This window comes from Ursus arctos, unplaced genomic scaffold (assembly GCF_023065955.2).
Source record: "Ursus arctos isolate Adak ecotype North America unplaced genomic scaffold, UrsArc2.0 scaffold_10, whole genome shotgun sequence".
In the NCBI taxonomy this organism is placed as follows: domain Eukaryota; kingdom Metazoa; phylum Chordata; class Mammalia; order Carnivora; family Ursidae; genus Ursus; species Ursus arctos.
Genome location: NW_026622764.1, coordinates 54,248,699 through 54,272,820, shown reverse-complemented (window position 1 = coordinate 54,272,820; position 24,122 = coordinate 54,248,699). Strand labels below are relative to the sequence as shown.

The following is a 24,122-nucleotide window of genomic DNA, read 5'->3' as shown; positions in this document are numbered from 1 at the left end:
TGAACAGCAACAGGCACCAGCCAGGCTTTCTTTTTCTTCTTTGGGTTGCACATATTTCTGCTCATTGCAACAGGAGTGGCTTTAAGAAATATAGCACTAGTTAGGAATGATGGTAAGAAAATATGGCGAGGTCAGTGCGTCAGCTCTGTACACAGCCGCGTTCAAGAAGCAGAGCTCTCCCCAGGAGGGTTCTTGAGTCAGCAACTACCAACTACTGGCATTTTTCAAGGGACCTTTTTGTTTACACTGGGTTTGACTCTCTGACAGAGGCTTCAACACCAGAGAATGACAACAGGACTCTTGGGAGCCCTTCTTCATTGGCCAACTGTTGTAATGATTCATTGAAATGCTCTACTTGTCTTTCCTTCTTCAAATAGGCCTAGTGTTTCATGTTGTACGTGATATGGGTGTCAGCTGTGTTGACAAGAATGTCACAAGCTCTCTCACCAGCCAGCCTAAAGAGCTTCCTCACGCCGCAGAGTAGAAAGGAAGCTTCCTCTTGGGAGTGAAGTCACTACTGTCTGCTAAGACTGGCATTGATTTTTAAACTGAATCCACATTTTTCTCTGTAAGCAGAAGAGAGAACTGGGTATTATCATCACAAATTTCCCTGTTACTCAAGTCCATATGATTTAACTACCAATTTCTTAATAGCAGAGGCATTCCTTCACAACTAGGTAGAGAGAGAGATGGTTGTCCTTAAAGTTCCAGTCTATCAAAGATACACCAGTCATGGCTCACAGACTATATTTTGCCAAAATTTATTTATTCAGCAGATTTTTAAAGAGCCTATATTATGTTCAAAGCTCTTTGATGATTAGAGAGAAAAAACGGAGATATTTCTAATGGAATCCAGGAAACCACTTGGCAAGGACACCACCTTGCCACTCCAAAAACTGCATTTCATCAGTGCAACCAAAATGACTCAGTCTCTTGGGGTCTATAACTTAAAACAACACAAACTTATTATCATGCAGTTCTGGAGGTCAGAAGTCTGGAGTGGGTCTCATGGAGTTAAAATCAAGGTGTCGGCAGGGCTGTGTTCCTTCTGGAGGCTCCATAGAAGAATCTATTTTCTTGTCTGTTCCAGCTTCTAGAGATTGCCTTCATTCCTTGGCTCCTGGCCTGTTTTCATCTTCAGCGCCAGCAACGGCTGGCTGGATCTTTGTCCCATTGCATCATTCTGACTCTCCTGCCTCCCTCTTTGACTTATAAGCACCGTTGTGATTACATTGGGACATGTGAATGGTTCAGGATAATCTCAGCTCGAAGTCATTGATCGGCAATCTTAATTCTATCAGCAACCCACATTCCCCTTTGCCATGTAACATGACATAATTACAGATTCTGGGGATTAGGATGTGGATGTCTTTGGGAAACCATTACTCTCCCTTTTACAACTCACTGGAGTTGATTTAATTTAATTTGACCAAACTCACTGGAGATTAATATGTAAGGAGGAATGATCATTTATTACTTTTTACCATGAAAAAATATAACTTCGGGGGAGTAGAGTAGGTGGGAATGCCCATGGCGGCTGGTCAGCACCTTCCTTCCCCGCAGGCAAACTGATACAGAAAATCTACTTTTAAATAGAAGCCAGCATGAAGAGCATGAAATTAGAGCATCAAGTCAAGCTGAATGGCCTAATTGCTGGTGAAATGAATCAGGAAGAGAGAGAGATGCTTTTGGTTGGTTCCATCTCTGCTAACTTCTCTTCAGACCGGAGACCAGTCTCTGTTGGTATTCACTTCACTGGCACATTAAAAGATTGTAATGTAATGTGGCAAAATAATTTATTGAGGACTTTATTTTTATTTTATTGTTCGTGATAATTTATTGAGAAATGCACTTGTTTTATTCTTCATGCTTTGCAGAAAAATCCAAATGAACGAGACCACTGCTCTCCCATCTCCCTGAAGAGGGTCAGTAAGCCTTTAAGTACGCCAGGGCGGCGTTAAGAGATTTTGTATTTAACTGAATTGTGATTGTGTGGTATGGCAAGCAGAGAGGTAGGAGTTGTCTGAGGGGGAAGTGGCTTCTTCAAAGAGAAAAATATGTTTTTTTTTAAATGGGAAGGGCGAAGAGAGTCTGTGAGAGAGGGACAGACTCTCTGAAGGGGCAGTATTTGCATGCTGAGTGACTGAATCTCTAAGAGCCTGGTGAAGGATCGCCAGAAACCCACACTTGGCATACAGTGATGGAACTGTTCAGATTATAGTTTTCAAAAATGAGAATCGCTGCAGTGACCTTGAAGGAAGAGACCAGAAATCCTTCCTCGGATGTTATATAGGTACCTGAGCTCTTGAGAAACTCTAAGGAGGGGGTAAGGCTCTCCAGCACATGGTAGATTTTTCTTGCTACTTTTTCAAGTAGGGATACTGAGTCAACTTAATATGATTTACGAAGAAATTTAGAAAAAAAAAGATATCCTTTTTTTTTTTTTTTTTTTTTTTTGGTATCTAAGTTATAGAGAAAGATTCCTACCAGCCACACAGGATTTAACCTAGGTGTTTTAGCCTTTCCTTATCAAACAGTCCATGTGGAAAGGACTTAAGGAATTGTCTAAATTGGGCTAGAAGGCTACCAGAAAGGCTAATGAGATGTCAGGCAAGAAACACAGAAATACCAGGTCAGCTCTGAGAAGTCAACGTGAAAAATATAAAATGTGGTCAATGGCTTGAGGTATAAAGATAGGAAAATGTGAAGCATGTTCCCAGAGCAACTGGTGGGCCATTGAGGTCTTAGGGTAATTGAGGCACGAGTGAGAAAAGAGACTGGAAATTGGGTTGAGATCACAGTAAAGAACACTTTAAATGTCGACTAAGAAACTGAACGTCGGACACTTCAAGTGTTCCCAGACATGAGATAAAATAGCCTAATGTCTTTCTCTTCTGTGGGATGGCATCCCAATCACACCCCACAAGCTACACGAGCAGTTAACAAATACATGGAGCACCAGAAACATGTGACGTATGGGACCGGGCCCGAGGGGAGGAGGTTGTGGGGGAGGAAATTCAGAGTTGAGTAAGGTCCTCCTGGGTCCGCAATCTAGAGTGCAAGAGAGAATACAAACAACTTAATATTTTTAGCTCTAACGGCAGATTGCTGTGTACTTTGCACTCATGCGAGACCCCAAATTTTTATGTATACCACATTTTTGGGAAAATAGACCACAGGACAGGTGCAGCTTCTGTTTCTACTGGCCCAGTTAAGGGCATGTTCAAAGAGGAAAAATGGGAAATATGTACTGGGGAGAGGAAGAGGGAGACTAGGGAGAGAGTTTACTGATTATCTGTCAGACGGAGGGCACATGCCCTTCCTCGTCGTCTCCACTAGAACAGGCTGACCCTGGGGGTCACGGTGTGCCCGAGGCAGTGGGGGTGTGTGTCTGGTATTCCTGGTTGGCTGGAAGCAAACAACATTGTCACCCGAGTCCACAATCCTTTTGCTTGTTACAAAAGGAACAACAGGCCCGAAATGGAGTCTCTTGCCCCCACAAGAGTAAACCAAGACTTCATTCTGGTTTCAGCTCGCCTGGGAATGTGTCCTTCAACCAGTCAATCTGAAACGAACCGATCAGTGCTAGTGAGGTTAGTCTGCATGATAAGTCTCTGCCTTCCTCTCAGAAGAAAGTGATCTTGCTGGAAATAATCCTTCCTTTGTTTTTGACTTCCTTGCCCCACCTGGCTCTGCCTTTAAAAACCTTCCATTTTCGTACAGAGCCTCAGAGCTCCCTTCTGTTCTGTTCACAGGAGGGGCTGCTGCCTGGTTCATGAACCATTGAGTCAAGTCAGTTAAATCTTTAAATGTACTCAGTTAAATTTTGTTTGTTTTTTTGACCTGTTTTAGCTTCCTTTCTCTCTGAAAGATAAAGAGCCTCTTGCAGGACATGACATTTCTCAATATGCCTCCCACAAGCCCCAAGGCTACCAATCGCCAGCAGAAGCAAGTACTAAAATGGCAGGATTACTCTTTCTTCTGAATGAGGAGGGCAACAACCCCAAATCTAGGCCCTGGCACCCCCAAAGGAAAGCAAAATGAGGCGAGACAAATTCAAGAAAAGAGTTTCCAGGGGCAGAAACCGTCTCTTAGCATATCACTTTCACTTGGGCTTTTACTCCAAAGAAGTATTACATCATGATAATAGATCTTAAGTATATATGTAATAATATATCCTTATAAATAACATATATTTATAACACATTATAGTTAACATATATAATATATATTATATACAACATAATACATATATTTTCCATACATATATATATATATATATATATATATAAAAGATTTTATTTATTTATTTGACAGAGAGAAAAGCAGCGAGAGAGGGAACACCAGCAGGGGGAGTGCGAGAGGGAGAAGCAGGCTTCCCGCTGAGCAGGGAGCCCAATGTGGGGCTCGATCCCAGAACGCAGAGATCATGACCTGAGTCGAAGGCAGACGCTTAATGACTGAGCCCCTTCAATACATATTTACAGGCATGTATATACATACATATATACTTTAATATGGTAAAATATACATAACATAAAATTTACTATTTTAACTATTTGTAGATACACAATTCAGTGCCATTAAGTATATTTGCAATAATGTGCAGCCATCACCACTATCCATCTCCAGTACTTTCTTATCATCCCAAACAGAAACTGTACCCATAAAACAGTAATTCCCCATTTCCCCTCCTCCAGTCCCTAGTAACCTCTATTCTAGTTTCTGTCTCAATGAATTTGCCTATGTAGGTTCCTCCTGTAAGTGGCAACATACGAATTTGTCCTTTTGTGGATAACAGATGTTTCAGACAGACAGAAAGGAGGAAAAGAAAGTGAGTCAAGCCAAATGCGGCTTCCCTGGGTTCTTTTACTCCCCGTCGCATGTGTTGACGTCCCAGCCACTGCAGGATCATCCCTCCTTTCCTGAATATCCGTCGTGGTATATCAGTAGGCTCCTTGTCGTCGCTTATTATGCAGTTCATTTCATTTGCTTCCTGTTTTGCACAGACACGGATTTCTCCTTTGCTGACTTCGTTAGTGGAGCTCAAGCACAGGGTCGCATCCCTGCTCAGGGCACAAATCACTTCCTGTGCAGTCTGGCTGGGTTGGGGCAGGCAGCTGCCAGGCCTCTAGTCTCCTACAAGGCTGTCTTGGCCACAATGGAGCCTTGTGTGTGACCAGTGGGTGCTGGGCATGGGCCTGACTTGCTGAAGGGGTGAGCCGTTCCTGATGCTCTCCCTGCCCTTGGGCCCTGGAAGATGACCTTCCCCATGAGAAAGAAAACCAGCCTCTGCTTTTCCAGAGTGGTTTTTGGCTGGTAATTACCAGTGACTTTCTCAGAATTGAACAACTGGTTAGGCAGTCTTAGAAAGCCCATCCTCAGCAGTTAGTATTTGGGAAATGCTACTTCCAGAATTTGAATCCCAGAGGGGACAGCAGGTTTCCAGGGAGTATTTCTTATTTGAAAAAAATCTGTCCTTGAGCCTTCTTTCTGAGTTGTAGAGATACTCTTCCAGAATGTGGACCTCTTATCTGTGATTGGGGAATGTGTCTGTTCAAGTTTGTAGGATGTCCTCATAACAGGGCATAGGCCAGCCTATTTACCTATTGGTAAAGAGGATTTCAAAGTGAATTCAAAGGGAACTGACCAAATCTTACCATCTTGGTCTAAAGTCTCTTAGTGCCTGTACAAGAATGCTTTTCTTGTCTTGGACTTGTCCGGTCTACGACCTAGTACAGTCTGTTTTTTGTTTTTTGAGTTTTTTTGACTAGTAGACTGATTTACTTTGCATGATGTTCTTGCTCTCCACTTCCTCTTGCTTCTTTTCCTCTTTTAAATACTCTGGGGAAAGGCTCTTGCTTTGCCCCTCAATTTCATTATTTTTCTGTGTCTTGCTAGTAGCATGGTGGAAAATGTACATAGGGTTTGGTGTTAGAGACACTGGTCTTTAAAGCCTCACTGTGCTTTACTAGCTGTGTGACCTGGGGCAAGTCACTTAACCTCTTTAAGACACAGATTTCTCCTTTGTGAAATGGAAGCAGATGATTTGTTATTCTCAGCAATGTTGAGAGGATAGCTCAAAATAACTTGGAAAAGTACCTGGTACATAGGAGAGCAGCATTTACAACCTTCCTCCCCTCCCCTCCCCTCCTCTCCCTTCCTTCCCTCCTTTCAGTTTAACGTAAGCCCTTCCCAGTCTGCCATCAGCCTATCTAAATTCCTGAGACAGAACCCCAGAAGTCCAGAGTCCTTTCAGGTCTAAGCAGCTCTAGGCTCCCAAGAGGCTGTGTTCAACAAACGTGGGGAGACTGACAGCGGGTATATCAACCGGCTTTGATACTGGATCCCCCTGTCTTCGGAGAGAGCGGTGACTACCTGGAGCCCCCCCTTAGCCACTCCACTTTAGGCTGTGCCAGGGAGGGGGTGTTCCAGGGAGACATCCAGCACATAAAGGCCAACATACCTGTGACCTGGTTCCACAACCTAGAAGTGACACAGGACAAAGCCAAAGAACCAAGGGGGCTTGCAATGCGGTTGGTTTTACCCTGAAGAAGGGATTCTTTTAAGTCATCCCAGAGCGGCTCACTTGCCTGTCCTTACAGGGACAGGTAACTCTGAGATTCTTTCCCCAAGAGAGATTAGGGCGCTGCTGGAGTGCGTTGAAGCTCCCTAGGGGCTTAGGTTTCTAACTGTGAAAACTTTCTGTTTTGGTTGGCAGCTTCTCCCCAGCATCCACCTAGATCTGGATGCATCACATAGCTGTGATGGAACCGCAAACCCTCGCCTCAAGAATACAAGGTGACGATTAGGTGGGACGAGTTCCAGTGAAGTCCTCAGAGTGGGCCTCCGCGTGGAGCAGCCAGCTGAGGTCAGGCTCCAGATAAGTTTTAGGTCCCCGCTGGGGGCGTGGATTTCTATGCAGACTAATCCCAATTACTCAGGAGGACCATTCCCCATTTCAGGCAGTTGCATGAATGCTAATACCGCCGCTTGGGGCGTCTGGGGCCGGGAATTCGTTGTCCTCCAGGTTTGCATTTTTCTCGGTGTTTCAACCCCTGACAGCGCGCCTGCGGCTGGGCCCCCAGCGAGGGTAGGGCGTGATTTCGGGAAGGAACCGGGGGGAGAGGGGGAGCACGGCTGCTCCCGGCTGTCCCAGCCCGCGTCACCCGGGGCTCGGAGGTGGGAGCCGGGGTCACAGCCGCGAGTGGGGGAGGAGCGCGGGGGCCAAGCTCGTTCCGGCTCGAGTCCTCCGCATCTCCCAGCGAGCAGCAGGCTCGGGAGCTGCGCCTAGCTTCCCCGGGGGCCTTCTCGGATTGCGGCGGGAGCCCGAGATTTTGACGGGGGTGGGGTGGTGGCGGCGTGGCAGCGTCAGGGCGCCGCTTCCCCCTCCGCGCTCCCTCTTTCCGCCGCGGTGGCGCGCGCTGACCTGGCCGCGGCGCCGGGAGCCGCGCGGATCCACGCGAGCCGGGAGCCGACGCGGTGCGCTCACCTGGCGCGCTGGGGTGAGGCTGCCCGGGCTAGGGACGCGACGGGAGCCCGAGGTGGGGGCACGCCGGCGGCGCGAGGCTGCTGGAGAGGTGAGGTGGTGCGAGGGGCGCCGGAGAGGTTTGCGCGAGCCGGGGGCCCTGCCAGGGCAGGACAGTGCCCAGGGCCCTTGGTGAACGTAGGAAGGGGCTCCTCTGCGGGGTGGCGGATTTTTCTGGAATTGACTTGCAAAAGGGAGGGACCCTGTGCTCGCCTTGGATCCGGAAGCCTCAGGAGCGGGACCTCCAGGCACTTCATCGTTTGGCGATTCGCAGGGAGCACAAAGCCTGCGCCCGGAGTGGTCCCCGGGCGCTGTGTTTGGGACGCGATGGCTTTTCTCGGTTCCCCAAAAGCGCGCACACAGATGGCGAAGGCCCGCGGAGGATCTCCTCCCCAGCACACCCAAACCTATGGCTATCTGGTGGCAAAAGACAAAACTTTCTGCTCCTTCACCGAGCTAGGTCAGAACGCGAAAGCGTGGCACACTGGGTGGTCGAGGGCCCATTGTGAAGCCCATCCGCTGAGATTTGCAGGGGGGAGAGCAGAACTGCTGCATTGCACCCCCACCCCCTCCAGCCTGCCTGTCGCCGCGCCCTGAGGTTTGCTACCCCTCCTCCTGCGACTACTGATGCTGTCAGCTTGGAGAATGTGGAGAACCTTCCAAAGAGGGGTGTTTCAGCCCTAAATGGGAAATGAGACTCACAGGAAGGGGTATATTCCAGAAGTGTGCTTACTATGTGATTGCAGTGGAAGTTGGAAGGATCTTTGAATTGAAGGTGTGGTGGGAAACCTCAAAGAGCTGAGGGTCGTCAAATTTGGGTTTCGTAGACTCTGTCCTAAGGCCGAATAGCAGTGAGGTTTAGGCAAGTCAAGAAACCTCGTTGAACCTCAGTTTGCTTGTGTGAGAAGTGGGCAGATAATCCCTGCCCTACTTTACCGGATGGTTTGGAAGGAGGGAGGGTAGTGTTTTGAAAAATATGAAGCGTGGTTTCTGTAAATTAAGATATCACCACTTGGCTGCCCACACCTGCCTCCTGGCCGCCAGCAGAACCTCATTTGGAGCAGAGTTAAGGCGGCACCGACTGCGTAGTGCGGGCATTTTCCTGCCTACCTGTCCAAAATGTCAGGATGTGTCTGTTCCTCTTCCCAGCACCACTCCCAGACACTGCGCATCCCAGTGTGACATCAGGGGGTCAGGGGACAGGAACTCTGCCTTCCTCATCTTCTTTAGGGCCTGAGGGAGATGGTAAGAAAGTTGAGGAAAATTAATAGTGGCCAGTGGGGGGACGGGGCGTTAGATTTGATTTGACATGCTCTTCATGAGACCACTTAGCTCTGAAAACATTGTCGGCTTTCTGAAGTTGCAGTTCTTGTTTTCTGATATGGGAAAACTCTGTCAGAGCCAAGGATAAAGATGCAAGAGTAAGCATTTTAATTCGAATGATCTTTAGAGGAAGATAAGTAAAGAGCTAAAAAAAGAGTATTTGCTTGCTAACACGGTTTCCCCAACTGTCTGAGGGCACACAAAGAATAGCATTGCCAAATTTAAATAGTTTCCCTTGTTACTAAGTTTAGATTCATAGTTCTAATATGGAAAGGCAAGCGTCACAGCCTTGGTTGTGTTACTGTTACAGTTTTTTTTTTTTTTTTTTAAAGATTTTATTTATTTATTTGACACAGAAAGCCAGCGAGAGAGGGAACACAAGCAGGGGGAGTGGGAGAGGAAGAAGCAGGCTCCCAGCGGAGGAGCCTGACATGGGGCTCGATCCCAGAATGCTGGGATCACGCCCTGAGCCGAAGGCAGACGCTTAACGACTATGCCACCCAGGTGACCCTACTGTTACAATTTAAGCGGTTCTTTTTAAATAAGCACATCCAACCTTCTGGCCATTATAAACACGAGCAATACTAATGCTGTATGTTATATCATATCTTTTCTAGAAAGTTAAATAAGGTAAGCATGTCAATGTCACCAAGATCTCTGATTGGTTTTTCATTTTAATTAAAAGGAGTTGAGAGGTGACTCACTTACGAAGTTGGGAAAGAAAACTAGGCCTCCTTAGTTGTGCTGTCGTATACTGCACTGTAAGTCTTTATAAAATAACACCGATGGTGATGACAAAGCTAACTTTTATTGAATATTGTGTGCCAGACTGAGAATTCATTTAGTTCTCACAACAATATGTAGACACTGAAGCACAGAGAGGTTAAGTGCCTTACCCAAGGTCACACAGCTAGTAAATGAGGAATTTCTCAGATTGGGATAAAAATTAAATTTGATTGGGACACTGGTGTTTTTTTCTTAACTTCTGCACTGTGTTTTATCCCACACATACAGGTGGCATGAGGGTGAGACTGGGGGCTCTGGAGCAAGGTTCCAGGTCCCCATGCTGAGTTGCTGTGTGGTCTTCACTTCTTTCTAGGCCTCAGTTTTCTCATCCACGAAATAGTCATAATAATCCTATATTGAATGAATGCTTTATTTCTCACTGGAACATAAAGTATGAACTGTGAAAGAGAAACACTTCCAGCATGTAAAAGGGAGTCTCAGAGGCAAGTGTTATTGTCACCGTCAATAGTAGGCTGGAAAATGACAAAGAAGAAAAAGCCGAAATAACCCACACACTTAAATAGGATCTGCCCAACAATTAATGTCTGGAAATTACTTTTAAAAATACCTTATTTCTGTTCTCGGATCCTTAGTTTTACATGTATTAAACGAGATAAATGTAAATTAGACCTCAAAGTTTTTGGGGGTGGATCACATTGAAAAGCACCCAGGACCAGCAGGTGCTTATGTCTTGTTGATTTCAGGAGCTGAAGACTGGAGGGTGGGGTGGCCTTGAACTCTTCCACATTCTTTTATTTCAGCCATCTGTAGTGGGTCAGAAAACAACTGTCCAGGAAATACGGGTAAAATGCTTCCCTATTCTCTCTTTATTTGGAAATTGTTCTTAGAAGACAGCTTGAGGGATGGCTATTTTAAATACGATAGGTCAGGAGAGTTGAACTTTTGTTTATGCACATTTTAAGGGTATTCTATGCAATATGGCTCAATCATCAATCATTTGAACTGTCCCTTGACATATACAATGTGGTTTTTTGTTTGTTGGTTGGTTTTGGATTTGGTTTTGATTTCATTCTTAGTTTAAACTCTTGGTCCCTGTGGAGATTTGGGCCAAGGGAGGTAAGCATGACCAGGTCACTGACATTGCCAGCAGCCCCTTCATGCTTGATAAATTTTATATTCTGGAGAGATGTTTGGATCCATGAGATTTAAAGGTCTTTCCTTTATCCCTGTGCTGTTACAGGTAGGAATGTGAACTCAGGAGCAAGACTGCCTGAGTGTGAAATGCTCCATTTACAAGTGGTGCCTTGGATTCTCATCTGTAAAATAAAAATAGTGTTGTTATATCTACCTCATAGATTGTTAGAAGGATCAAGTGTGTGTGTGTGTGTGTGTGTGTGTGTAGAAAATCTAGAACGGTGCTAGTAGACAGATGATAAGTGCCATGTAAGTGTGTGTTATGAACTGACGATGATGGCTAAGATAATAGAAGATGAGTGCTCTGGGAAAAAAATAGGGCGGTAATAAGATAGCGTATACCTTAGGGATGCAGTTTTAAAAAGGGTGATGAGGAAAGTCTCATTCCAAAGGTAAATTTGAATAAAGGTGGGAGTGCAAGTAGAAGAGTATAGAGGGGAGTAGGGGTGCAGAAGGGTATAGAGGTGTAGGGATGGAGAGGGAGTAGAGAAGGAGGTCAGAGAGGTAACTCAGGAATACATGGGCAGATATAGCAATGGCGAAGATTTTCCTTTTTTTTAATTTAAAAATTGTTTATTTTTTATTTTATTTTTAATTTAAGTTCAATTAATTAACATATAATGTATTACTGGTTTTAGGGGTACAGGTCTGTGATTCACCAGTTATATAATACCCACTGCTCATTACGTCACGTGCCCTCCCCAATGTCCATCACCCAGTTACCCCTTCCCTCCATCCACCTCCCCTCCAGTAGCCCTCAGTTTGTTTCCTATGATTAAGAGTTTCTTATGATTTATCTCCTTCTCTGGTTTCGTCTTGTTTTATTTTTTCCTCTCTTCCCCTATGATCCTCTGCCTTGTTTCTTAAATTCCACATATCAGTGAGATCATATGATAATTGTCTTTCTCTGATTGACTTATTTTGCTTAGTATAATACCCTCTAATTCCACCCACATTATTGCAAATGGCAAGATTTCATTTTTTGATGACTAATATTCCATTGTGTGTGTGTATATATACACACACCACATCTTCTTTATCCATTCATCTATCAATGGATTTTTCTTTTTTTTATAACTTTTTGTTTGTTTTTTGAGAGAGAGAGGGCACGCATGTGTGCAAGGCAGGGAGTGGGGGACGGGCAGAAGGAGAGAGAATCTCAAGCCAACTCTAGGCCCAGTGTGGAGCCCAACTCGGGACTGGATCCCACGACCCTGGGCTCCATCTCATGACCCTGAGCTTACAACCTGAGCCAAAATGAAGAGTTAGATGCTTAACTGACGGAGCCACCCAGGCGCCCTTGTTTTTGTTTTTGTTTAAATTTTTACCTAGGGAGTTTGCTTATGGAAAATTTCATACTTAAAAGTAGAGGGAATAGTACATGTACCCTTCTCCCACTTTCAACAATTATCAACGTGGCTAGTTGGGTTTCTTCCATATCCCCTGCTGGCACTTCCCACTGTATTATTTTAAAGCAGATGTTAGAAATTGTATTGGTGATATCTACATGCACCTGTATGTATTCCTCAGAGATAGGCACTCAATCACACAGAAGCACAATACTTACCTGCATTGACTTTGTTTCCCATCTATGAGTTGGGACCAGCAGAACCTCCCTCACAGCGCTGGTTTGAAGATGAGGGTGGGTGTCGGGACCGTCGTGAAGGGTCTGGTACCCAGTGCCCCATTGCTAGTTGCCATCACGTTCATGATGTTGTCTTTACCAGCCCTTGGTTTTTGTTTTTTTCTCTTTTCTTTTTCTAGATCGTTCAGTTGTGGCAATTTCACTTCTACTTCCCCTCTCTTCTCTGTACCTACTTTGGGCACCTATGTTCTGTATTCCCTTTATCTGCGCTCTATTTCCCCGTTAACGCTCAGTGCCTGCGTTTGCAGCCTCACTTCCAGCCGGTGCTCCTCTGAGCCCCTGAGCCCGAGGAATACCAGTGCTCTCTAGGCTTCCTAGGCCTTTTTAAAGGGAGATGGGAACTTCTTCCCGTTTCATTTTTTTTGACAGCATTATCAAGATGGAGATAGAATTCACATAATACACAATTCACCCATTTAAAGTCTACAGTTCAGGGGCACCTGGGTGGCTCAGCCTCTGACTCTTGGTTTCAGCTCAGCTGTGATCTCAGGGTCGTGGGATGGAGCCCCGCCTCAGGCTCCACGCTCAGCTTGGGATCTGCTTGGGATTCTCTCTCCCTCTTCCTCTGCCCCTCCCTCCCTCCTCTCAAATTAATAAGTAAATCTCTTTTTAAAAATGCCACTTTTAAAGTGTACAGTTCAGTGGTTTTAGTGTATTCACAGATATGTGTCATCATTACCACAGATGATTCTAGAACATTTAGAGCTTCAAAAAGGTATCCTGTACCCTTTAGCCACCGCTCTTTATTTTCTCATTCCCTCCTTCCTCTGAAAAACCACGAATCTATGTTCTGTCTCTATGGATTTATCTCTTCCGGACATTTCATTAAAAAAAATCTATCAATATGAAATATCTTCTGTGACTGGCTGTTTCACTTAGAATAATGTTTTCAGGGCTCACCCACACCGCGGCATGTCTCAGTACCTCACCTCTTATCATGGCCGAATAATACTGCATTGTGTGATGGTCACACACTTTGCTCACCCACCATCAGTTGATGGACATTTGGGTGGCTTCCACTTTTTTGACTATTGTGAATAATGCTGCCATTCAAATTTGTGCACAAGTGCTCGTGTGAACATCTGCTTTCATTCTCTGGGGTATATGCCCAGGAGTGGAATTGCTAGGTCAAATGGTAACTCTATGTTAAACTATTTGAGGAACTTCCGACTGTTTTCTGATATGGCTCCCCATTTTATTTTGCCCAAACATGGGAACCTCGCCATCATTCAAGGGTAGGTACCTACCCTTACTGTGGGTAAATGTTTGTATTAATATTTTTTGTAAGTCTTACTCGGTTATCTAATATTCATGGATAGGTAATTTTTGGTTTATTATTTTTTTAATATAGAAGGTTTTAAGTAAACCATTATTTGAGTGGTGGTACGTACTTTTAGGATACAAGATGATTTATTGGAAAGGAAGAACAAAGTGCTATTTTCACAAATTTTTAAGTTACATACTATATTAGAATAGCTGGGCACATGTAAGATTTATAAATAGATTGTCCCATACTGGAGATGTATGTACAATGATTTTGTTTTTTATAAATAGGTATAATCATAAAATTCTGGGCACAGTATTCTAAAAACATGGAATCAAATAGAGTGGTGTGGTTCTTAATTCTTTGTTTTGTGACAGATCTCATGGGAAAATTCTTAAAATTACTTTGCCAATGAAATTGCAAATACCCTAATTTCAGCCCAAATGGCACACAGAAATATCAGTGGAAGGAGCTTTCAATCAGGTGTCAGACTCTTGTTTTTTGTTCTACTTCTGGTAATTATTCATGGGGAGGCTTTGGGCAAGTCCCCTAACGTTCTTTATTTCAGTTCCCAAATCAGCATAATGATGCCTGAAATATTTCATGTCATCATCGTGTAGAATGAGAGTGGTAAATATGACATACGCAGTGACCACAGGAAGTTAGTCATTTGTGTATCTTGGGCAACCTTGCAATTTTCTTAGGCAGTTTTCTAATCTTTGCCTTTGTTGGGTCTTCCCCTTCTCACCCCACCCATTTGTCATAATTGCTTTCTGTCCTTCCTCTATGTTCTTTTGACAGCAGACGTTCAAAATTAAGGGTCATTGCCAAAGGTCAGATTGGTCGGAGAAGAGCCCGTGTGATGCCACAACTACCATTGCAATATAGCACTGTTTCCTTCCTGGTGCTTTTCGTGTTAGAACACCGAGTTCAGCATGTGTTGTGGTGAAATTGCAGCTGTAAGAAAATGGCGGTTTACTCTGATTCCTGGCCACTTTGTGGAAGCTGTGGAGTCGCCTGATTGGGCATCTTAGGGTTTCTGTTTGATGAGTGATGGTGTGAGTCTGTTGACATCCTTGGGGATGTGAGTCTGTTTAAAGTCAAAGCTTGAAGGGAAGTAGATACAGAAACATGGGAAGAGGACTGGGGAACTGTGTTAACCCCAAACAGCTTACATGCTGTCTGTTCACTTGCATTTGTTTATTACTGAGCATGCTCCGTAAACCACCCTAAAAGCAGCACAAATGAATTTTACCTTTCACCTCAACTCTTATTTGTGATTTCTATTCTCTAACTTCCTTTATTCTAAGGAAATGGTTGGCAGAAATTTTAGGTTGTGATCTCCAATTTCTTAGAAAGGTTGACATCTATTCTTGACTTTCTTGGGCAACAGAAATAACCGATGGAACCATACTTCGGCACTGTTCATTTGTTCATTCTTTCCTTCATTTTATTCACACTCGAAGAACGTATTTGCTGAGCACCTAGTATGTGCCCCTCTTCTAGGTTCTGGGAACAAAGTAGTGTCCCAAGTACAATTTTTTTAAGAAGTTACCCTCGGAGATTTTACATCTTAGTGGGTGTTAAGTCTTCGAGATTAAATACAATGGGGATTCGTGCTAAGGAGTAAGAAGAAAACTAGAGGTGCGTAGGGGGAGAGGAATTACTGGCTGGGGCAGTTACCGTGACTTATATAGGGGAACATGGAGGCGTTGCTGAGAAGGTCGCATTTAAGATGAGTCTCGAATGCTCCCAGTAATGTATTCAGTCAGTAGTTAGTGCTGGGGCAGAGAAAATCTAAAATCCTAAATCTGACCTGCTTGTGCCTATTCATAAGATTGTTAGGGGTCTTAGCAGCTAAAAGCTGCTCTTCTGCCATCAAAGTGCTGGCCGGTTATGGTCTGAAAGACTTTTGTGAGGTCACTATAGAGGTCATGGTGGCTCAGGCCCAACTGAGTCGTCCACCCCTTTTGTAGATTTGCATCTTTGCAGTCAATACTGTGGCTCTCAGGTTGCCCTCGTGATGCTGTCATTCTCAACAGAACCACGGACTTGGAGGGGCAGAGACCCATCCAGAATGGCTTGGCAGGGGGAGTCCAGGAGTCTTTCTTTTGTCTAGGACCTTGCTGCTGCATGTATGTTAGCTAGTAATCTGGCCCGTGCTCACCCTTGATACGAAAATCTCAATAGAAATGATGGTAAGCTTTGCAATTTGATTTCTCTTCCTTTCAAATGTTTTTTGGAAATTGATTTTATCTTTGTACCTAAGCCTCTCTGATTCAAAAGACCCCTTTTATGACAGTGGGAAGCATTTTGGGAAGATGCCAACCATTGCTTGGACCCATATTACCTACTACCTATCAGCACTGACATGTCTGAATGTCTGGGTTTAGTCACTGTCTCCCGTCTACCAGAACGTAAACTACTGGAGGAATCATGGAGCTTATTTTCCTCCAGTGCTTCCAAAACAAAACCGTGCCAGTCATGCAGTAGATGCTCAGTAAATACTTGTTTAATCCAATAATGAACGCACTATGAGCGAGCTGACAACGAGCAACACAACCATATGATGGGATGTCATGAATCATCTGTTGCCTCAAAGATCAAGCAGGCGAGATGTTGACCTCCGGGACTAGGGCCTGGACTTTGTTTCTGATCATTGCTCTCTCCTGTGTCAACCTCCCTCTCAGAGAAACTCATGCTCCTTGATGAGTGTCCAGCCTGGCTTGTCGTCCTCTCTGTGCCACTACACAGCAGCGTCCTTAGACATGGCTTGGAATCTCTATGGGCCTATTCCAGCGCTAACATGTTCTCGTTTTATAACCCAGAAAAGCCAACGCCTGCTGGTTATTTGTGTGAAACAAGAACATCTTTCTAGAAGGAAGTAGAGCAAGCACCTGCTTCTGAAATTACTTTTTAAAAGAAAGTCTGTTTTGGTCAGTGCAGTTAAGTCAGTTCCGTATCTAGGAGGCTCATACATAATGTCATCGTTTTTGAACTATTGCCTTTACTCTGCTTATAAAAACACAGGGCTCACTGCTACTTACCATTGGTTGGAGGCTGTGCATTTTTATGTGATTTCACATCTGTAATCGTCTCCCATACACAAGAACAGCTATGACGTGTAGAGGATTGAGTGTGAAACATGACTTCTAGCTTCATCTCTTGGAAATAATGATGTTGTCAGGAGCTACGGACTCAGAACTAAAATGGGAACTTGGAAGAGAAGAGATCCAGTGAGAGAAAATCAACAAAAAGCAACACGAATAAAGATGTTCATTGCTGTATGTTTTATAATAGTGAAAAACAGAAAATAAATTTCCGTCAATAAAATAAATAGGAACAGAAACAGAAAATAAATTTCTGTACATTTTGATACATTTATACTATAAAAAGTGGTAGGACAGTGAAGAGTGATAAGCACCCTCAAGACCTTGTTGACCGAAAAAGAAGGTTCGTTATAGATTCTGTCCAGTATTAGCCTGTCTATGTTTAAAAGAGAAAACAAAACACGTCTTCTGACCTGACATATGTATGTTAATTCACAGGAGGAGGTTGGAAGGGATGAAGTGGTTCCCAGTGTCATTTCTGGGAATGAGGTGGGATGGGTGGGTTTGGCGCCATGTGAGTGCTTCACTCTCTCTAGGCTGCTGTGTTTGGCCATTCCATAAAAACACAGTCATGGTTCCCCTTTGTAAAATTATTGGGGAGGAAAAGATGGGCGGCGAAGAGAAATTGGGGCACCAGGTGAGATCTGAGGTTTGGAGAAGGAAGACGAATCGCTTCAGATGAGTTCTGGCATTCACCGCCAGAGCCCGTGACGTTTGGTGAGCGGTGACTTGGAGCTTACGCAGTACCGTGCAGTATTATGTGTATCTTATCTCGGTGTATGTGTCCCTTCAAAAGGTTTGACCTGGAACAGAAGGCCCCCAAATCAAGAAAACCCAAGGCATTGTGGTATAGTTTTCACAGGTACCTTCCTTTGGTCTATTTTGTAAGTGTTGGGTGAGAAAAATGTCCTCTCTTTAGGAAACATGGATTCACTTCCATCCCTGTACAAATAATTCTGCCACAGTAGCAGAACAGTCGTGTGTACCACAGAAGTCTTCTCTCCAGCTCATGACATTTCCATTTTGTTGGATTTGCTCATTCAGTCCATAAATTCGTTGAGCCCCCCGTAGGGCAGCTCTGTGGCCTGGTGGAGAACAGACGAGGTCTCTGTTCACATGGAGCTTATAGGGAGGGGGTGGAGGGGATTGACAGTGAGGAGCTAAAAAAATATCAGGAAGTGAGATGACCGTGATGAAAATTAAGCAAGGTGATGTTATAGGGAGTAACTGGGGAACTACTTTAAGAGAGGTAGTTAGGAAAGACTTCTTTGAGGAAGTAATTTATAAACCAAAGCATGCAACAAGACAGAAAGGAGCCAGACATATGATCAGTTGGGGGAAGAGCAGTCTAGGCTGAAGGACTAGAACAGCACCGTTAGGGTGGGCAAGGGCTTGTAGGATCTATGAATTTGCTCCGTGGTTGGGACTTATCGAAGGTGGACAGAGATAAGTGAGAGTGGTCTGCAGGATGGGATCATGTCATGCCTTAAGGACAAGGTAAGGATTTTGGATTTTATTCCAGATTTGATAGGATCTATCAGGGGGTGGGTGGGTGATTAGGGGACTGACATCTGATTTAGGCTTGTAAAAGATCTCTGCATACCTCTTGATTATAAGCTGGCAAGAGTAGAAGCAAGGAGACCCTCTGGGCCAATGGAAGGAGGCCCAGGTGGGAGAAGATGGGTGACTTAGATGAAGGCGGTAGCTATGGATATGAACTTGCTAATGGATTAAAGACGGAGAGCTAGGGAAAGATAGGATCAGAGATGACTTCCAGATTTTGGGCTTCAGCAACTGGGAGGTATGTTTCCTGAGATGGGAAAGCCAGGGAGGAGCAGATTTGGGGGAAATTAGGGTCTGTTTGAATGTGTCAGTTTGCAGTGTCCCCTGGATGAATGTCAGATAGGCAGTAAGATACGCTAGCCCGTGGTTCCAGGGGAGGGCAGGAGCTGGGATCCAGGTGGGAGCCAGCTGTATACATAACGATAGTGCTTAAAGCCCTGAAACTGACTCCAGAGTCTCAGCTCACCACCTCGTAGCTCTGTTCTCCACCCTTCCTTTAAGCTAAGCTCACCTGCGCCGACTGCTTCCACCCCTTGGCCTTCCCCTTGCTGACCTCGCTTTTCCTCCTGAAGGCTGCTTTGAGCCTCACAGTGTGAGGGACAGTGGGAGCAGTAGAAGGACACATGCTGGGCCTGGGATTACGGTGCCCGGAGTGTTTCTCTTTTGAGTAGCTCTTGACATTTTAACCATGACTTTATTTACTAGAGCTAAACATTGAGCTTAAAAGTGAGCAAACTGGGACGCCTGGGGGGCTCAGTCGGTTGGGCAGCAAACTCTTGATTCGGCTCCGGTCATGATCTCAGGGTTGTGAGATCAAGCCCTACGTTGGGCTCCGTGCTGGGAGTGGAGTCTGCTTAAGATTCTCTCTCTCCCTCTCCTTTTCTCTCTCTCTTAAAAAAAAAAAAAAGATAAACTCTAGATTTACAGTGTATTCTTTAGATATTATAAGCTAATCACAAATTTCTATTGCTGTTATAATCCAGTACTGTAATCTAAGTTATAGAAAACAAAGTTTTAGTGCTAGTGGTTGTCCTCAATTTCACATACCACTTGTCTACTTTGTTGAAATACCAACACAGACTAAAAAAAAAAGAAGCTAAGAAACTATGAAAATGCGTCTTTACGTCCAAATAACATTGCCGTTCGGGGTTTGACATTTAATTTTATTGGAATGATGCACAGCTGTCTTACACTTTTATCTGTTTCATCAGCAGTATGCATATATGACTTTATCCTTATATAAAAGCAATCTTCAATTATCTTTCTGCCTTGAAAACCCTTTTCTGTCCCAACCTCATAGCTCCTGGGTCTGCTGCTAGTTTTATTGCTGATGGATTGATTGATTAATGTGTTTAATTATTTCTTGTAAATCCGAGTGGAATTTACTGTATTGTACAGGGTGAAGTACAAACTTATTTATTTTTTGTTTCTTCTCCTCAAAAGATTTTAGAGTTAAAACTATGACTGCGTTCTTATTTATCTTGAACGATTTTTGCTCATTGCAGATAAGCTGTCTGGCCCTCTGCTGGCCTTGTGGTGAGTTCAAAGCCCTAGTCCAATAGTACAACAGGATTCACACTACCCTGAGCCTGGAAAGATGGTGTCACAGTCTACGGGCCGGCAGGATTCTCCGGTGGACCTGTGGGAAAGGGACAGCAATGACCCTGGCGACATGGATGGTTCGCCCAGCCTCCTGGACACTGACCAACCCCCTTGCCAATCAGACATCAGGTTCATGAGGCACAAAGCTGCCTGGATTAACCCCCAGTGTGAGCAGCAACAGCTGCAGGATTTGTCCCCTCGGGTGCCGACAGGGGGGAACAGAGGGAGCCACTTTGGAGGGGATACCTCCTCTCCGCTCGGCCCTTCACCATTGTCTCTTGGGGACTCCATGGTGGAGACATCACTGTTGAAGGATACCACAGACTCTGCCCAGGGCTCAGGTGATAAGAGCAGTGACCTCTCTTTTACCTCAACAGAAGAGCAGGGGGTGCTCCTAGGACACTCTCCTCAGATGTCTCTGTTCGCAAGCTCCTCTCCTTGTCCTGAAGCTGACCATGCTTTTCTGAAGCCTTCCCAACTGACAGCTTCCCCTGATGAAGGTAACTCCAGTCAGAACCTACCTCATTCCTGTCTGTTCCCATGCTGGCCTTGCATTGGTCTAAAGCCTGTCTGTCTTCGTCATGAGAAAAATTCATGGCTTTCTGCTTTGATCAGAAGCCAGTGCATTAGCTCATTTAATATTGTCTTCAGTCCAGCTACCCGGATGGTCACAGTGGGTAAAATCAGATATTTCCGTTCTCCTTCGATAGCAAGGAGATGCCATCTTTGCTTAGCCTAGTTGACAATCAGTGCCGGCTGCCATCTTTGAGCTGGTGTGTGCCTTCAGGAGCTTCCGGCTGCAAGAGAGAGTATTGAAGGCGCTCTCAATTCAGTGTAGTGGGAGAAAGCGTTTCCAGACAGGGTGGGCTCTATTGCACACGAGTACTTTCCTAGGAGATGAACTTGCCTCACCTTTACCTGAACGGAGGGTGACTAGAAAATAGTAAGATTTAAAACTAGTAATCACAATTCCCCCAAACACTATACAAAACTTTTTTTTTTTTATTAAAGCCAGGGCTCCCATTGCGATGAAGTAATGCACATATTCCTAAAAGACTGGAATTCCTAAAATAAGGTAATGCGTGCCAAATGCCACTCAAGAGTCAGTAAGTTGTCTATTGCTGTTATAATTTGTGGCATTCTAATCTTTTTTTAAAAAAAACTCATTATGTTATATTCACACTGCACTGATTTGTATTTCTCTTAGAACACAGGTCCAAATAGTCAATGAAGTTTTCTCTTTCAAAACAATCTGAAAGCTGCCTGCCTGCCGGTGTGTGTCTATATGTATGTAGATATTTATTTATTACCAGCAAGAACCAGTCCTCCCACTTTCCTAAAATATGGGGTTTATTTGTTCTATTGGAAAAACTTTTGAAAAGTCGGAGATGGTCACAATCTTTAACATATTTTTCATAGCTTAAGAATAGCAGATTTTGGACAATCTTAAAATGGGTTAGTTTTGAAATAAGAACCAAATTTGAGCAAAATGACACACTCCACAGCAAGTGGTTCTGCAATTTAAAATCACCCTGAAGCTTTGTCTTTCTCCCGGGAAAACACTTACCCCAGCCCCTTTTGTCCCAAGACAATAACCCCCAGCAATTTCTCTAAGTTCCTTTAAAAACCACTCCATTTTAAACTTGGTAGGAGGATGCAGCCCATGGGATTAAAAAAAAGAGAAGTCCCCAGCAATCTGGTCTTTCTTTGCTGTGGGACAGCAATGCAGAGAATAGGTATTTGCTACTAAGACAAAGGAGTTTTCCTGTGACTGCTTCGTCACAAATGACAGCAGCAAGGTATTCCTTTTCTAGATAATATGGTAGAGGAAAACCCACCCACCCACTCCCCCAGCCGAGAAGCATTTCCTGAGGCCCCCAAGAAACACATCCAGGGTTCCTTTTGTTTGCAGAGGATTTACTCATTTATAGAGCACACTCCCATCCCTGGTCTCCTTCAGGGTCCTAATGGCTGCCTATCCCAGTGCTGGTATAGAGAGAGCTGGAACTGGAATCCACAGTTTGACTCTCCTCTGTCCTTTTTCTTCTAGCCTCAGGGTCCAAAAACCATGACCTGGGGGCCAACTCCGGTGGGCCTCCTGATTTTACACATCAAGGCGCTGATAGCGCCTTCCTCACCCCAGTGGCAGAACTGTGTAGTTGCACCACGTGGCCCTCAGAGCCTACCCTATTTACTTGCTAGTCCTTTCCAGGGAAAGTTTGCCCATCCCAGATGGATTCTGAACGTAAGAGATTCATAGTTCTTCATGGCACAGTCACTTTCTTGAGGAAGAGGCAGGGGATTGGGCAATCCTGCTTGCATCTCTGTTCGTCACCCTGAGCGCTGTGTAATCCTGAAGCCATCTGTAGTATCGCCGTCTAATGGAGCAGGTTGGAACAACTCAGCCCTCCAGGCTCTCACAGAAGGGCTTTGCCTTAAATGCTGCAAGAAGAAATCACATGACAGGAATCGTTTTTTTGTTTTGATGGTGTTCGCTGCCAGTAAAGCGTGGCTTCAATGTGCAGACTGGATGAGTCAGCTAATACCCTCTGCAGTTTCTTCTTGTTTTTGTCTGGAGGGAGACCATTTTAGAGAAGCAGTGCTGGGCCTTTTCAGATAGATTTGTTTCTGTAAACAAGAAGCTTTGGGTCAGTGGCAGTGCATGGGAGAAGAGAGCCCATAATTCTTATGGCCCTGCTTCTAGACTGTTCCTTCTCACCCTTCTCCATCTCCATTAGGTAGTTTCCATGATCCTCTTCTCTTTCTACCGTCTTTGCCTCATCGGTCTCCTCCATCCCAGTGGTTCTCCTGTCCCTCCTCTGAGGATTCCTCCCAAGCTCCTCCAATAGGCTCTTGTAGAAATGATCCCCGTTAAGGCAATATCTGCAAAGCCTACCACCAGAAGGATCTGTCTTCTTCTGGCATCCAAATTTATTCTAGAATTGTGCTAATTAAAAAAACCCCACACTATTTAAAGGCCACTGCCTAGCATTGTTTTGTTTTCTTAAGGGAATCTTTGAAGTTCTTTTTTTCTGTTTTTAATAACGTTGGCAGGTGCTGTTGAAGTCTGCGGAAGAAACACTTCTTTGAATTCCTTCTCTGCAGAGGCATTCCTGCTCCCTGTCGATGTCGAAAAGGTGAACACAGCTTCTTTTTTCTTTTTTTTTTTTTTAACCACAGAAAGTGTTAATTCCTTAGAGGGTGCTGCTCTCATTTAAATCTGGAAACTTCACTTGAAGAGGTGCTGCAGATAGGTTTCATGTCAGCCTCTGGCAGGAGCGCCGAGCTACGAAGGGCTCTGAGTCCGTGTCCGCGCTCCACCGGGAAGTTTTCCATGACTGATGCCTGATGTCTGCCCCTGGGCCGCCACCAACCTGGGGTCTTATACCACAAGAAATTCAGTTTGGGGTGTCGGCCGCAGCAGGTTCAATTTTATGTGTCTGGAAGATAGGGGCTATACTTCACATAGTGACCTGTGATCACTCCATTAAGGGAGCATTTGTTTTTCTGTGCAGTCATACAGCTTAAATACAGCTGCTTAAGTACAGCTTCTTGATTTTTTCAATCTCATCTGCCCTCAATGAAAAACGGTCAGCTCTGCTTGTGAGTATTTTAACTGATACTTTTTTTTCCCTGCAGGAAAATGCCCACTTCTATGTTGCAGATACGATTATAGCGGCAATGGAGAAAATCAAGTGCACCGTCCTGAGTCAACAGCACGCAGAGCACTGGGCTGTGGAGGAAGCCGGTGGGGCCCTCGGGAGTGACCACGCGGACTCTGAAGTCACCTTTTATACCAACACGAAGCAAGAATCTGGGTCTTCCAATTCTTCTGACAGCGGCTATGAAGGTAAGTGGGGCAAACCACTTTATGCTGTGTTCTCCACCTCATGTCTCTTTTTCTGTCACATCCCAAAGTAGATCTTCAAATCCTTTGTCTGAAACTTCCTGAATAACCAGCTGCACAGCTCAGCCCAGCCTTGCAGGACCCCAGGTCCACATTCCCAGGGAAGAGCCCCTGAGGGGGCCTGCTTTGATTGGGCGTCCCCAGCTGGTCAGCCAGCCACGACCAGGGGAGTGAGGCAATGGGATTGGGCCATCATCCCCTCTGAGGCCACCAGTGTGGAGAAAAGAAATGAGTCCTAT

The 24,122-nt window shown here is 44.8% G+C and overlaps 1 protein-coding gene across 4 annotated transcripts in view; it reads left to right on the top strand.

The window, feature by feature from the left end:
• Positions 1 to 6,975: 6,975 nt before the first annotated feature.
• RUBCNL (rubicon like autophagy enhancer) overlaps positions 6,976 to 24,122 on the top strand; it is a 38,328-nt gene continuing 21,181 nt past the window's right edge. Inside the window, exons 1-4 of one of the 4 annotated variants that reach the window (XM_057308615.1) lie at positions 6,976 to 7,030; positions 19,880 to 20,476; positions 23,031 to 23,113; positions 23,616 to 23,826. In XM_057308615.1, the coding sequence (XP_057164598.1) occupies positions 19,972 to 20,476; positions 23,031 to 23,113; positions 23,616 to 23,826 (799 nt within the window). In that variant the 5' untranslated portion in view covers positions 6,976 to 7,030; positions 19,880 to 19,971. Of the gene's footprint in view, positions 7,094 to 7,275; positions 7,581 to 17,327; positions 18,309 to 19,879; positions 20,477 to 23,030; positions 23,114 to 23,615; positions 23,827 to 24,122 lie in introns of those variants that run through there. The other 3 variants (XM_057308613.1, XM_048215599.2, XM_057308610.1) reach the window with 3 other exon arrangements.